This window comes from Bidens hawaiensis, unplaced genomic scaffold, assembly GCF_021521415.1.
Source record: "Bidens hawaiensis isolate Kalapana, Puna unplaced genomic scaffold, B.hawaiensis_p1.1 tig00028088_1, whole genome shotgun sequence".
NCBI lineage: Eukaryota > Viridiplantae > Streptophyta > Magnoliopsida > Asterales > Asteraceae > Bidens > Bidens hawaiensis.
Window position 1 is genome coordinate 253,410 of NW_027494574.1, and position 16,369 is coordinate 269,778.

Here is a 16,369-nt window from a genome sequence, read left to right on the forward strand (position 1 = left end):
ATGAGCCTTTATAAAAGCTCGAGTTCAAACTCGCCTTAATTCTAGTTTTTAACGAGCCAATCTCAAGTAGCTCATGAGCGACTCGACTCATCTACACCCCTAATTATGACTTAGGCATCTCGACTCATATTATGAACTCGAGTTTCATTTGATGTCTAGACTCTCACTCAACTAATTAATTACAATATAATTAAAAAATTTTAGTATCTATATATATATACAAGACATATAAAAGAAATAAAATAGTAATAATTTTCCTAGTACACAAATTAAAAGGTATACATAAATGTCAATATTATTCCTAAAAAGACAAATGAGACACAAGTATTAAAAGGGTATAATCCCACAGTTGAAAGCATATCACACTTCACACACCACAAAACCAAAGACTCACTGGAGGAAGTAGAACATGGTCTAAGAACAAGAAGCTTTAGGAATGAAGATTATACTAATAGAAGGGTGTTCTTGAGAAGTTATCCTCTATATTTCGATAACGAAGAAGATCATCATGATACACGCGGTGATCATGGTAACGTTGGTCACGGGCTAGAAGGTGCGATTTTGGGGTGCCTGTTTTTTTTCCGGGTTTTTTGGGTTTTTGATTTAACCGACCCATTTGTAGTTCGGGTGGTCAGGTTCGGTTTAGTTTGGGTTAGGGGTGTGTGTGGTGTAGTTCGGTGTGGTTTTTGGGTAAAACCAAACATTCGGTTTTTGGAGTTTTTGAAACCATTCGGTTTCGGTTTTATCAGTTTTGATATTTTGGTTTTTGTTTTGGTTTCGGTTTGGTTTTGGTTTTTTTGGTTTTTGACATTTGAGCTTGAAAATTTTAGGCCGAAAAAAAAGTTAGACAAAAAATAATGAATTCAGCTATAAATAATTTTGTTAATTGTCTAATAATAGACTGTTATACATTTGATGAAAGATATTTGAGTTACATATTTATTAAATTCTTATAAATTACTTAACAAAATATAAAAAACAAAAACTTAGGAATTCGGTTCGGTTTTTGTGGTGTTTTTTTTACATGCACAACCAAAACCAAACCGTTAGTGCGGTTTTTACAAAATCATAAAACCAAACCGTCGGTTTTTATTTCGGTTTGGATTTTTCGGTTTTTTTTTTGTTTCGGATCGCTTTTTTCGGTTTCTTTTACACCCCTAGTTTGGGTTGAGTTGTTTGGTTTTTGGTTTTAGATGTAAAATAAAGAAAAAAAGTTTTTATCTTTTTTACCTTTTTAACAAAATATCAACAAAATTCATCATAGTTTCTAAAAAATGTCACCAAAATTCAAAAACATCATTTGATAACATGATACTATAATGTTCAAAAGTTCAAAACTTAATATTCCAAATACCAAAGACCAGAAACCAGAATGACTCTATAAAAAAATGTCAACAAATGTTCCGGTTTTTTCCGGGTTTTACAGGTGGAGTTGTTCAGGTTATTTGCTGGAAAAAAGTGACATGTTAACCAACCAACCTACTTAAGGTTCGGTTTAGTCGGGTCTGGGTTTTTCAGGTTGGGCAAAACCGGGTTGGGTTTCGGTTAAAAATAATCGATTTTGTCCTTCAAATTTTCTTATTTCTAGATAGGTTTAATAGTTTGTGTATCGATTTTAAACGTCTCGTTACGACAATTGTGTGTAGATACATGTGAGTTTGGTCATGATGATGAAAAGAAAAAAGACAAGAAGAAGATAAATATGAAGATGAAGAAAGAATCAATAAAGAAGATAATTGTGACAATAGTTGAATGGGGATATGGAAGAGTTGTGGTTTTAAAAAGGTTTAAACATAAGGTTTCTTTTTATGTTGTTGCTTGTTTTCCTATTGTTTTCAAACCTCCCAAAGCCTTAATTTCAGCGCGTTGATGTTCGATTCCTCTTTCGTTTAAATCTGTTTTCTTAAAACAGATTTATAATAGATGCATATATGCATCGACACATCATGTGTATGAATATACAGGTGTTTGGATTTATAGATATGTACATATGTGTACAACAGGTACACTTTTACTTGGATGATATATATAAAGAGGGCTTGCCCGAAAAAAGTTAGAGTACATGCATCAAGATCAAGTAATTTGGTTACTACTTTGATAGACAAATGGTTGGTGATTTGAATCGAAACGAACAAAAATCGAAACTAAACTTGAATCTGTGATAATTTTAAAAATACATATTTTTGTGATAAGTAAGATAAGTCAGATGAAGACAGATGGACCAAACTAGACTCGATTATTCATGTGTTGACACCAACACACTGGGTATAACATAAAAATTTCTATTTTCTTAATCTTTAACATATTACTACTGCTACTCTAAAAATAAGGAAAAAAGGTTAGCAAAAATAATTGTCTATAAAACGGTTGAGCTTAAATTATAAAACTCAAAGTGTATTTACTTTTAAAATACTCGACTAATCTATGGTGTAACATCCCCTTTGATAAAAATCATATATTAAACATGTTAACTCTTGATAAGTTGACCCAAGGACGACCCGTTTTATTAAATTTGTTCGTACTTTAACCTGAACTTGTTCATACATTACGTTTGTAAAAACTTATAAACACACATTCGTGTCGTTTCTTTTATATTAAACTCTTGATATTTTCATGTGGTAGTAATTAACTCTAAAGTCACAATTGTAATATATGAGATTACAATCTTTAGACCAACTTAAATAAATCCAACCAATTAATCAACGTCAAATATGCATCAATTTTGCAACAATAATTCTTTGTCCAGAAAGTTTGTTTTGACAAAAGCTTTAATACATGCTTTCATACGAAAGAAAGGCTTACGGTGGATATCTAGTCACCCTGAGACGGGAAAACAATTTGTTAAGTATTTTCTTTTTTATGGACAACTTTTCACATTCTGTTGAAAACTTTACTGCATGATAAAGAACGGTGTATTATGTTATATTACTTTTCACCAGTGGAGTATCATATTATCTTTAGGTATCACCTCATGATGATTCCCATAATCCCAAATGATAAGATAAGCTATGTACGTCCCAAGGCGTGTTTGGACTCCTTTTAGAAGCATATTGGACATTGGGGAGAGCTCTTGGTTAGGGTCCTTTTATTTGACATATTTGTGCGTAGCGGGAAATGGGTTAAGAAAGCATATGCAAATTTCTTGACCGACCCGTTGGAAGGAAAATTAACATTCAAACTGGTCGACATTTTGGTCTTTGGATGGATGAGACGGAAACACTTAATTATGTGTGGACCTAATAGGGGGTTCCCGCACCTGTGGGTTTGGGGGCAGTGGTGTCATGGTCAGTCAGGCTGCTCTGAAAATCGCTTCATGTAAGATGACTAAACACGTGAAAACGTGGTTTGACAACCAACATGCATTTGTAAATTTTGAATTTGATACTTTTGATTTCTCGAACCTGAAGCGTGGAGCTACTTAGCTACATGATAGACTAGTGATGTGTAAGTTTTAATAAACCATTAATCTCAAATAGTATACTATAGTTCAAAGACAGAGACAATAACACATTAGAAAACAATATACAAGTATTAGGTGAAATCATTAATCTGATGTTTGCAAGATTTGATTGGTTTACTATATATTATTATTAAATAAAATTATGTGAAGTGTTTGATTATTCTGGTTAACTTGGAGGTCAAAAGACAATACTCAAAAGTTATAATTAGTTGTTTGAATACGTTGTTGTTGACATCTTATCAAAGTACAAAACAAGGATTTTCTTTGATAAGAACAAAATGACGAATATACCCTTGTGCCTTATATGTGCCATTGTAGTGTTCAATAGATTCCACAACATAGGCTAAAATACAATTATGTTCCTAGTATGAACTGCCATATATTTATAAAAAAGTCACTTGGGAAACATAAATCAAGTTAAGCTTCAAAGTTGTTATATAGTGTCACTCCTTTAGAAAGCTTGAAATAAAAAATAATAATACAAATATTAAATAATATAAGTTTCAAAGTTGTTACTGTAACTTTCATTATCTAAGCACGAATAAGTATGACATTCTACTTGTATACAACTTATGACCAAAACACATTTGTAGTTCTTAAAAGTCTTATATGTCTTAAAAATTTACTCACTTCTCGCCAAGCGAGAAAAAGCTTTAAATTCTCGCATAGGTGTATTTTTTTAATTTGTTACTTTAATTTCATATAAAAGATAAGAAAAATATATATTATGGTGAAAATTGTGTACCCAAGCGAGAAAGTTGGTTACACATAGGCGAGAAATATTGAGTATTTTCTCGCCCAAGCGAGAAAAAGTGACAAAATTAAAAAAACTATTAAGTCCATGTTCAATTTTGGTAATTCAATTTGGTTAAAAGTTATGTTAGTGATTTTCCCTATCAAATATGGTTAACCTTATGTCATATTTATTATCACAATTCACAACTTCAGGTATATACATTGGTATGTGCAAAGTCATATCGCATACTTCACAAGTGTCATAAACTAAAAAAAGTCATCTGGCTTCATCTGTCCACCGAGTTAGTTATCACTAAGAACAACTGAACAACAACAATTATACGTCGAAACACGAGGATGATGAGTTTAACTAAGTCATTGATTTAGATTAATGACTCTAACTCGAGCCATCAACCGTCATTACAGAGTTTGTTACGGAATTCACATGAGTAGTCGTGCTTATATTAGCAATTAACTTTTATTTGATTCACTTATATGATTGTTAAGAGTGTGATAAACTTTTAAAATTTTGTATTAGCTTTGTACAATTAGTGTGTAATAATCTTTTATTACAATTAGTAAAAGATTGTAATAAAATATCAGCAGTCAACTCGCTTCAGTCAAACCCATTCACTTTTAACGATTAACAATTTCCCCCCAAATCTTCCCGCCAAAACTCTAATAGTAAACCCTAACCACAATCCAACACGACTGTGCAACTCCGATGGTGAGATCATTCCATTGTTGTCTTCGTTAAAGTGATTGAATATGCGCTTGTAATCGCTTGTAATGTTCATGACTTAATTATGTGATGATTAAAATCAAAAGCTTGAAGAACTAAATGAATAGCTAAAAACTTAAAAGAGTTAAATGCCATTTTAGTACCTGTGGTTTGTTCAATTACGTAGTTTTAGTACCGTTTTTGAATTTTTTGTAAATGGTTACTTCACGTTTCCAAATCTTGTCATTTTAGTACTTTTTTTAACGTCGTCTATTTTTGTCCGTCAAGTCGGGGGTAAACCAGTAATTTCAGTTTCGTGTCATAAACTCAAAAATTTATAGAGGTGACAGGGACTCGAACCCGCACCTATGGAAGAACAAAGACTTGACAAGAAATGGACAAACCACCGGAGCTAATGACCAAGTTGTTTGTAAAATGGTTTTAAATATTTTTATAATAGAAGTTTGAATAAACCCCAAATCCTCATAAACCCTAGAAATAAAATCCCCAAATTGATCGATAATTGTATTCAGTTAATGCGATTTGAGAGATGGCTTACAAAAGGACGTGCAGGAAGCACGAACCAATTACCTGATAAATGGACGTATTAATCTCAGCTGATTAGTTCAAGGTTCCGGTCGGTGGCGAGTTTAAAGATAGTCATAGAGTTAATGTTTGGGAGAATTAAGCGTATGAGTGCGTTCGCAATCATCAATTAAGTAAGTATGGGTGTTTTTATTTAGCTAAATCAACAGATAACAGGTCTAATTTGATTATGTTTTTAAAGTCGGTTTCAAGTTTATGAATAATAAAGATTATTAGTTTTTAAAACCGAATTAACTCGAGCCAAAGATTAGACAGTTTTTATACGTTATGATTTCGAAATAGAAAAGAATTGATGCTGTGGACCGGTCTTGCTAACTGTTTGGAGTTCGCCGGAAAAGATAAACCAAGCTCGCCGGCGGCGAGATGGTAGTGATCGGAAAAACGGGAAGGAAATACAAACAGTGTTAGGATTTTTTTTGTTGGGTCAAGAATTTGACCCAAATGAGGAGATTTGACCGAAAACGAAGAATATGGAAGATTGGAATCTTCTCAACCTCCTCAGAAACTGCTAAGTGTTGAATCCGAGCACACCTTGGAACTCCGAGTAAGCTTTTACTTAGCCGAGTACGAAATTTTGCCTTCCGGGCAAGGTTTACTTCAAATAGTCTTCTTAAGTGGATATCCGAGCAAGGTATGCTTTTTAGTGACTTCCCGAGTAAGGATCACTGATTTGGCATCTCCGAGCAAAGTTCACTTTGTCAAGCAGAGTTGTTCTTCAAGATCAAGTATTTTACTCTTCCGAGTAAGGTTTGGTCAACCAAGTCCATGAAGCCAAGTGATTGGAAGACCGGGCAAGGTATTCTTTAATAAATATGGTCCGAGTATACTTGATGAGTTAAGAGAATATTTCTAAGTTATATCGAGTAAGGTTCAGCTCAAGCAAGGTACAGTGATTCCCGAGTACGTTTTGCTAATAAGTTGTTCAATGACAAAGAGCCGAACAGGACCATAGAAGAACAGAGTTGCTCGTAAGGAGTTATCGGGCAAAGTCTAATAAATTCAAGAAGACTGAAGTCTACTCGGTGAATATTTTACTTGGTAAAATATTCTTTAAGTAAAGTCTACCCGGAAACTGATTCTCGAGTACACTTCTATGTTTACCAAGTCTGAAGGAAGGCCGAGTACACTGCGTACTCGGGGACTTAAGATTAATGAAAAGCCTACCCGGAAGACTTTTTTTACACTTAGTTTTATTTTTGAATATGTAATTTGAATATGTATTATCGGATAGGGTTTCTAGAAGGAATGACAGCTGTCTTAGGTTGGCAGGCCTATAAATAGAATATTTAGGGCACGCCGCCAAAGGGACAGACACAAAAACTAAAAAAATTATTGCACAACTGACGGCTGTCTTAGGATTCCTAGAAAACCCTAAATCGATTATCCTTTTGTATGATTAACATTATATAAATGGAAAATATTTTGAGTGAATCCTGTGTGTTCCTTCTGTCCTTGAATATTCATTACAACCGTATGTTTGTTATTGATTCCGCCTTTAACAAACGGTCATCTTTCTAAATATAGTAACCCGTCATTAACTCTCTTGTCAACACGATTAGTTTTTGTGCGAGTTATGACATGATTGTTTAAGATCCGAGCCGAATCGAACACAATTAAGTGGGACCAGACATTTTTGTTGAAAATTGCACAAAGGTCCTTGTTCTTTCAAAGGACTTTAGATTTTAATTCAATTCTTCAACTTTATGTTTTATGTAAATTAAATTAATGAAATTACTAGTTTACCCCCGACTTAACGAACAAAAATAGACGAGGTTAGAAAAAAGTACTAAAATGGCAAGTTTTGAAAACGTGAAGTAGTCATTTGCAAAAAATTTAAAAACGGTATTAAAGCTGCGTAATTAAACAAACCACAGGTACTAAAATGACACTTATCTCAACTTAAAATAACCCAAAAGGCCAAAAAAGGTGTTGTTCATAACAATTAAAACTCGAAAACTGAAAGCTAAATAACCTTCAACGAACTCTTACTAATAATAAAATAGATAAAAAAAACTCTTTATAATAACTAAAACTCAAAAACTGAAAGCTAAACAACATTCACGACGACGAACATTAATAGACTTCTTAATGACGTTGCTGATGACGTCATAACTAAGGTTGACGTGAAAACAGTGATAAAGAGTTGAGTGGTTTGTAAGATGTGGAGAAATGATGTCACGGATAAGGTTTTCAGGAAGAATTATGTGTCCAAAACAGAGTCAAAAGGGGTGATTATTCTTCGCCATATTCTTGGCCGAAACAACGTTTGGTGGGTAAGCTTAATTGGTCGGTGTGTGATGATATTATGAGGGAGACTACGGTTCTTGATTTCAGTCTGATTGATCAGTTTAGAGGTATTAAGTCGTCTTCTCTTCTTGCCTCTATAAACGGTATTGTGTATCTCCAATGTTCGAATAACTCGAAATTTCTGTTAAACCCGATTACTGCTGAACTATTGACTTTGCCTCCTTTAGTCGGTTTTGAAAACCTTTGTGGCCCGAGTCAATCTTATGTATTCTTTTTACAACATCAGTTTTCTCATGGATTTGGGGTGTCGGTTACAGGGGTGTACAAAGTGGTGCAAATACACAACCAAACCGGTTTCATGGACCCTCCAAGGGTGCATGTTTACACACTTGGAGTGGGAACCGGGGATTGGAGGCGACTCCAACCGCCTCCACTTGGACATTATAGAATCGCTTGTGCCAATGGTATATCATTCGATAGTGACATATATTGGATACTTCAAGGCGGCGATCATCGTGTTTTGAAGTTTACCATGGACACGGAGTCGTTCGATTTGATTGATGGTCCAATGGAGTATGACAAATGTGTAGCCCGGCTTGGAGTGTTGAATGGCAAGCTTTGCGTAATATTATCAGGTTTGAATAGGTATTTGGTGACTGTTTTGGATGGTTGTGCGTGGTCGGAGTATGCAAGTTGTGAGTTTGAATACGGGTTTGTTCCGACTTTAACCAACACGAAATAATTATTAATTAGACTAATTAATATGCGCAACGGAAATAAAAAAGTGACCAACACGAAACAAAACCCCGACAGGATCCGGTTACATAGATCTAATATATCTAAAATACTAATGAGATAGACAAACATTGAGGTTAATAAATAATCGTTTAAGACATCAAGGTTCAACGAGACGACGAACAAATGAGATCCGGTGACGCCGATGCACAACCGCAACAGTCAGCGGCAGCAAGTGGCACGGCGGCGGCTGGCTATCATGGTGGCGGCCATATTTGGGTAGAGTTGGGGAGGTGGCTCATTGAATTATGAATCTAATGGTTTTGTTAGTTTTATTGGATAGAGATTGTAATGATCTCTCTCATATATATATATATGTCACATTTTAAAACCCTAATGGGCTTCAAGCCCATATGAATCATATCTCTAATTGTAAAGCCCGAGGCCCAAATTTGTTTATCTAATAAAGAAACTTATGTGTAATTATTTTCTCGTCGATGCTCGTTATTACCGGTTAGGCGGATCTAATGTCCGTTTCCCAAAGTGTAACTATGGATGTTTATTATATATATAACATGAGTAACTTGCTAACTTATATGCATATATTCTAGTATCAATGTAACAATTAACATATACTGATGTACTGAAATTTCTAACATTCATATCAGGATATGGGCTATGGGCCTTTAAACGTGGACTAAAGAGAGTAAGAGAACTTTTAGGATATGGACAACCAAATATTTTGACTACGATTCACAAAGTTCTCTTAAAAGTTCTCTAACAATAGTGTATTCATCGTTTTGTTTAAACCCGTAAAACCGTTCAAACCTGTCATCGATTCATTGGTTTGGATGGTTTGGTTACTAGCAGTACTAACTCAAATTCACCAACGATAGAGGTGTTCATGGCTTAAATGTGAAATAAAAATCGTCCAAACCGAACATAAACACACCTTATTCAGAAGCATGCATATTTTTGTTCAATATTTTTAAAAAAGGAAAAATGATCAAGATATATAATCCAAAATATTTGCTAGAGTATATTCAACAACCATTATCATGGAACCAACAAAAGAATGTTAACTAAACACAGTACTCCCACAAAATGTACCTTTCTTTCCTTAGAAAATAAGAGAATTTGTCAACCACCAATGTGTGACTTTCCATCACCAAAAATATAACTTTCTGTTACATTACAACCAAAAAAATAATAATAACATGCCAACATTAAAAAACAAAAAAAATAATTTTATGATCTAATCTTTTCAAGACTCTCGGATACCGTTTTCATTCGGGGTCGAATATCAGGGTCTCGCTCAGTACACGCAAGGGCTAAGTGAAACACCGATAACACTTCTTTTTTCGCGTGAACTTCTTGAAGCAACATGGGGTCCACCATATCGGAAAGAGGGGTTTCCTCCTCAAACCCCTTTCGGACCCACTTCACTAGATCCGCGATTTCAATCGACGTCGAGGATGTCGTAGATGAAAATTCAGGTGACTTCCCCGTTAGCAATTCAAGCAAAACTACACCGAAAGAGTAGACATCCCATTTTTGTGTGTGTCGGTTGGATGACCCTCGGGCTTCGGGTGCTTGGTAGTTGTTGACTTTTTCGGCTTGGGTGAAGTACGGGAGGGCCCCACCCATGAAACCGCCCGATGACGATGGGTTGTTTCCCGTGATGTTAATTAGACGGTTCAAACCAAAATCAGATATGTATGATTGATGCTCGTTGTCGAGGAGAATGTTTGAGGGTTTGATGTCTCCATGTACAAATTTTCTCGGGCTACATTCGTGTAGATACGCTAACCCTCTCGCAGTGCCTTTCGCTATCTTTAGCCTCGTTGACCATGTAAGAATCGTAGATGTTTGACCTGTTATTAATAAGTTTAAGGTTAACAACGTTCTTAAATTGTAAAAAAAAATTAATAAAAAAAGGGAGAATTTCATATGTACCGCGTAGAGCTGAAGCCAAATTGCCATTCGAAATGAAATCGCTAATAAGCAGTTTTTCATCAGGCGCCCAATAATAAGCTCTCAGTTTCACCACATTCGGATGCTTCACTCTCCCAATCGCCTGAACCTCCGCCACAAACTCTTTATACCGCTGCTCACCACCCTCCCCCAACCGCCTCACCGCCACGGGGATCCCATTCCCGAGCACCACCTTATACACAATCCCCAACCCGCTCTTCCCCAACACATAAGCCGAAGCTCTCAACAACTCGTCCAACTCAAAACTAAACCCTTTATCAATCGCCACAAGCTGCCCACCTCCACTATCACCACCACCACTAATCCCGCCACCGCTAACGGCATCCCCCTTCTCCGACTCCACCTCGGAATCCGTGTTCGGGAACCCACCGACGCACGGAAATCCACACACCTTTGACTTTTTATCCCCTCCAAATCTACCTTTACCCGTACAACTACAACCATTCGAATCTTTTTTCCTCCAATACAAATAAACAATTAACAACCCAATTAACGCAACCCCAAAAGCATCCGCAACCGAAATTAAAATAATCAACCCCGGTTTCAACCCATTCTTTGCCACGTCATCTTTAACCACCTCACCAACACTTTGACTTCCCGAACCCCCTGCCGGAGCGCCACCGCTCCGGCGACACGTTTTCTGCAACGGAAACCCGCAAAGCAGCGGATTACCCAAAAACGCCGTTGGACCCTGATTCGCAAACGACCCCGTCTGCGGAATCTCGCCGGAAAAATTATTCCCCCGGAGGTCAAAACTAACGGTCAACGACAACTCACCCAATGTCTCCGGCAACTTCCCGACAAAGCGATTAAACGACAAATTCAACGTCCCGGTCAACGACTTGAGTTGACCGATATCGTACGGCAACGACCCGTTAAACCCATTATCCGATATATCCAATTGGACCAAATTCGCCAACGCCGGGAACACACCCGCCGGAAATTCGCCGGAAAATTTATTTCGCGCCAAAACCAACCGTTGAAGCTGCCGGCAATTGGATAAATATTTTTTAACCCCACCCGTAATATTATTATTCGATACGTCGATGTTTTGGATACGAATTGGGTTACAAATTGACGCCGGAAGTTCGCCGGAGAGATTGTTTCTGTACAGGTACAAACTATGGAGTGACGTGGCATTGAATATTGGGTTCGGAATCGTCCCGTGGAAGTTATTATTGTGTAAATTGAGTCGCCGGAGATATTTTAAGTTGCCTAATTCCGACGGAATATATCCCCGGAGATTCCTTCCGGCGAGTGCGATTCCGACGACACGTGACTCGTTAACTCCGGTGATGTTGGCGCACGTGACGCCGCTCCAGGTGCATGGAGTGACGTCGTTTTCGTTCCAGTCGGAGAACACCGTGTCGCCGCCGTCCACGGCGGACTTGATTGAGAGTAAAGATAAGCCGTCGGAAGTGAGGGCGGAGACATGGTTGGTAGTAATAATAATAAGATGTAAAATGACGAAGATGCCCTTAATGTGAAGGTGAAGCTTCAAGTTTGACATAGTTAGTATGTGTAAAATGACGGAAATGCCCTTATGTGTAATTAGTCGGAGAGGACTCGGCCTTAGTCGGAGGGTACTCGAGGATGGCTTACCGAAAACTCGCTCTAGACAGTGATTGCTTGGGGATTACTCGTTAAGTACTCGACGACCAGACACGATTTTAAAATGTTTAGTGTGGCATTTTGGGTATTTGGGTATTTGAATAATGTGATGAGATTTTGGAGGTGGTGGTGGGTGGTTGTATTTATGAAGGAATAGAGAGAGAGTGATAAGATAATAGGTATGTGGGACCCACTAGTAGTATTGGTTTTGGTTTGGTTCCAGTAGAAGGAAAGCAAGGGAGACTTTAAATGTGTGTAATGTGTTTGTGTGTTCGTTTCTAAAAGTATAATTGTGTTTTAATGTGGGAATTAATTTTATTTTATATTATGAGATGTGTAATTAATTATTTACTTTAAATGGTGCTTTTAAAGTTGATTTTCTTTTGATTAAAATTTATTATTTTTAATGAGTAATGAGTTGTTTTCTTTTAGTAATTATTATTATTCTTAAAATAGATCTTGCATGCTTAGAATATGATGTTTGGTCACTTGATCGTTGATTTGTGTTGTTAAGACGATGAGGTGCGTCAAGCGTCATGTCCCCATCTATATACATTTCCAAAAACGAATCAATAAGTAATGAACATTTAAGTTTCAAAGAATTAAATTTGTCAAAAACCGCGTTAGACAACTTTGGATTGTCATGAAGTTTTACTTGGGACTTCACAATTGTGAATTATGAGGATTTCCCGTTTAGAAGAACTTTTTTCGCGTGATGAAGGCCCGTGGGCTAGTCCGAGACAACTTAGGATGGAGATTTTAATGAACTTGATTTACCTTTCTTATGAAGCGGTTATAGTATGAATCAGTTGAAGTTGTCATAACTCAATATTTAGAGATCAAAAACATATATTAATTTATTATTATTATTATTACTACTACTACTATTCAAATTAAAACATGTTAAAATTCCAAATTAGAAATTCATGAACTTAAGTATGTTAGAATCATGAAATTTGTTTAAGTAATTTAATTTGTTAAATTATATAGTGTGTTATTAGTTCTATAAAACATTCTTAAACCCCAATGAGAAAATCAGAATTTCATGAAATGTAGAAAGAAAGAAAGAAAGAAAAAAGGATTTTTAAGTGGTTTTTATTCACTTTGAAAGCTTAGGTTACTTGTACATAGTTTTTACTTTCCTGTAATGTGTAAAGTAAGTTTGATACATTACAAATATTAATGATTTGGGGTGTGTGTTGTCGCAAATAGTTGGTTGAGTGTTATCAATTCGTAATTTTGACTACACCTTGTATGGTGGCTACATTGATTTATTTTGTTATGTTTCATGATGTCACATCCTAGTTTTATGAGGTGTGACCTACAATTTTGAATTTATACATTTATTTACTTGAAACAAATATATTATTGATTGACTAAATAATAATTGTTTTACATGTTAAACCTAATAATTGCGTTAAAGGTAGAGAAGATCTCGGAAAAAAAAAAAGAAGCTTCTGTAAATTTCCTGTCGGAACCCCTTGAAGGGAGGTCCACTATCCGACTAGCCAGCGTTCTTGTGTTTGGATGGGCAGGGGAAAACACGTTTGTATAGACCTTACTGGAGTATCCTCCTTGTTGGGATTAGGGATACCGAGTTTGTTGTTAGGCAAGTTGTGTTGAGAGCGGAATCAGGAAAAATTGTTAAGTATGAAAAAGCATGTGCTGAAAACCAATATGTCTTCATTCATTTTGGTCTCTTGCCTCCGAAGCTATTACGTTTTTTAAAAGAGTTAAACGAGTCGTGCACAGTAACTTATCGAAGCCAAAGAACTGTAACTTTGTTTTCAGTAGGATCAGACAATTTTATTTCAGATAAAAAAAATTAGTAATTTAATCATTTGGTAACCCATACAGATACTAACTATAACAATTTATTATTCTAACTAGTTTTTATCCCCCGTATTACGGGGGTTGTTTTATATTATTTGTTCTAATATTTATTTATTTTTTGAATTTATAGAGATATTTGGAGCACTTTCTTTTATTTTCTGGACTCTTACTTTAGTACCTTTGTTGAAATATGTCTTCATTGTGCTTAAAGCTGATGATAATGGTGAAGGTGGCACATTTGCACTCTATTCTTTGCTTTGTAGACATGCTAGAGTCAGTTCATTGCCTAATTGTCAGTTGGTTGATGAAGATTTATCAAGCTATAAAAGTGAAATACCTATTTTACCCCTGAATTCTTTTGGGTCAAGAGTTAAATCCACTTTGGAGAAGTATAGAGTGTTGCAGAGGTTTCTGCTTGTGTTGGCTCTTGTTGGTGCTTGTATGGTTATTGGTGATGGTGTTCTAACTCCTGCTCTTTCAGGTTTTGTTATTTTGTTTAATTAAATATATTTTTAAGCATATTAATCTCATTTTTTCTGAAATTTGATTGTTTTTGTGAAAATTTGGGACTCTGCATAATTTTTTTTAATTTGTTGTTATGATGATTTTTGCAGTGTTTTCGGCGGTTTCGGGCGTGGAACTTGCAATGGCCAAAGAACATCACAAATGTAAGTATTTTAATTATGATGTTGTATGTTAATGAAACTGACTAATCAATGTCTTAGTCATCTGCATAATGTTTGGTATTAAGTTCTCTAACTAGCTATTTGTTTTTAGTTTGTGGGATCCTCCTTTTTTTTTAATATCAAGAAAAGAATATTATCATTCTAAATAAAATTCCCTAATGTCAAGAATTTGTGAACGAAACTAGTTAAAACTTCCCATCAAATAAAGTAGCATAATCACCAAATTCCCTTAATTATAAATCTGCGAATGAAACAAGTTAAAGCGTCTAAATGTCTAATCATAGTATGCTTTTATAGTCAAACGAGTCAACGGCCCGTAACATGATTATGCACAGTTTAACAACCAAGTTAAGGTTTAAGCATAAATATTCAGAATCAGATAAATAATATTTTAAGCACACTTCCAAACACCGGTTTAAGTAATGGATCACACATCATCCGCCACTAAATGGAGTTCAATAGACTTCAAAAGATCATTCATGGTTATGGATGCAGTTGTCATCTCTCCATAATCTTAAAAAGAACCATATGTTATTTAGTTGCAAATGTTGTATATAAAACGTTAGCCGTCTCACAACACGAGGGCCCGCATTAATATGGATAATAATATTGTTGCAGATGTAGAAGTCCCTATTGCATGTATCATACTGATAGCACTGTTTGCCCTGCAACATTATGGGACCCACAGGGTTGGGCACTTGTTTGCACCCGTGGTTATATTGTGGCTCTTGTGCATCAGCTCAATCGGTGTATACAATATTATTCACTGGAACCCTCATATCTATAAAGCACTATCTCCGGTTCACATGTATAAGTTTCTCAAGAAAACTCAAACCGGAGGCTGGAAATCTTTAGGGGGCATCTTATTATGCATCACAGGCAAGTTTCTCCTTTATATTGCACACGTAAATTTTTCTAACTCGTAGGGTTAAAGTCGTCATTTTTTTATAAAAATGTGTTCGTTTTCCAGGCTCGGAAGCTATGTTTGCAGATCTTGGACACTTTTCACAGTTGTCTATCCAGGTATGCACATTACATGTTACGGTGACAAAATAGTGATTTTATTTAAAATTATGAATTTATTTTACAGATAGCTTTCACGTCATTCGTTTACCCGTCCTTAATTCTTGCATATATGGGACAAGCTGCTTATTTGTCTCAGCATCATGTTATAGAAAATGATTATCGGATTGGATTCTACATATCCGTACCAAGTAAGTTGCTTTTCAAGTTTCAACCTTAATATTAAAACATGCCAAGTGATGTAAATCATTAAATGTGTATTTGGTTATTTACTAAAATACCCTTCGGGTCGGCCGGTTTTGTTTAGAGAATTTGAGGGTGCCCGTACTGTTGATAGCGGTACTTGCTGCAGTCGTTGGAAGTCAAGCCATAATTACCGGGACATTTTCGATTATAAAACAATGTTCTTCTCTCGGAGGTTAAAATAGTCCATACATCTTCAAAGTTTCATGGTGAAGAAACACTAACCGGACCCCGGACAGATTACTGGTAACCTGGGGGTTAGATAGATGTTTCCCACGAGGGGTTAGACCCTTGGAAGATGGTTCTTCTGATAACCTGCAAAACAGACACCGTGAGCTCGTCACTGAGAAGGGGGGGGGGGTTCCTCCTTGTGACCACCCTCCGGCGTGAGAATCAGACTAGATTGCTCTTTAAATATAAAAGTATATTAAGAGATTGCTAGAGCAGATATCAGGTATAATATGATGATAATGT

At 35.9% G+C, this 16,369-nt stretch overlaps 3 protein-coding genes across 3 annotated transcripts; 2 read left to right on the forward strand and 1 right to left on the reverse strand.

Moving 5' to 3' along the window:
- The first annotated feature begins 7,827 nt into the window (after nt 1-7,827).
- Nucleotides 7,828-8,511, forward strand: LOC143576387 (F-box/kelch-repeat protein At3g06240-like). The gene has a single exon (XM_077060491.1). It carries the CDS (start codon nt 7,828-7,830, stop codon nt 8,509-8,511), a length of 684 nt encoding a protein of 227 aa, XP_076916606.1.
- A 1,088-nt stretch (nt 8,512-9,599) lies between these two features.
- On the reverse strand, nt 9,600-12,108 carry LOC143576379 (receptor protein kinase-like protein ZAR1). The gene is made up of 2 exons (XM_077060483.1): nt 10,461-12,108; nt 9,600-10,378 (listed from the first exon to the last, which is right to left on the reverse strand). The coding sequence occupies exons 1-2, from the start codon at nt 12,007-12,009 to the stop codon at nt 9,753-9,755; spliced, it is 2,175 nt and encodes a 724-aa protein (XP_076916598.1). The 5' UTR covers nt 12,010-12,108; the 3' UTR covers nt 9,600-9,752.
- A 1,529-nt stretch (nt 12,109-13,637) lies between these two features.
- On the forward strand, nt 13,638-16,075 carry LOC143576388 (potassium transporter 6-like). Its single transcript, XM_077060492.1, has 7 exons — nt 13,638-13,719; nt 14,074-14,424; nt 14,558-14,611; nt 15,248-15,508; nt 15,600-15,652; nt 15,720-15,843; nt 15,960-16,075. The coding sequence occupies exons 1-7, from the start codon at nt 13,638-13,640 to the stop codon at nt 16,073-16,075; spliced, it is 1,041 nt and encodes a 346-aa protein (XP_076916607.1).
- Nucleotides 16,076-16,369: the final 294 nt, after the last annotated feature.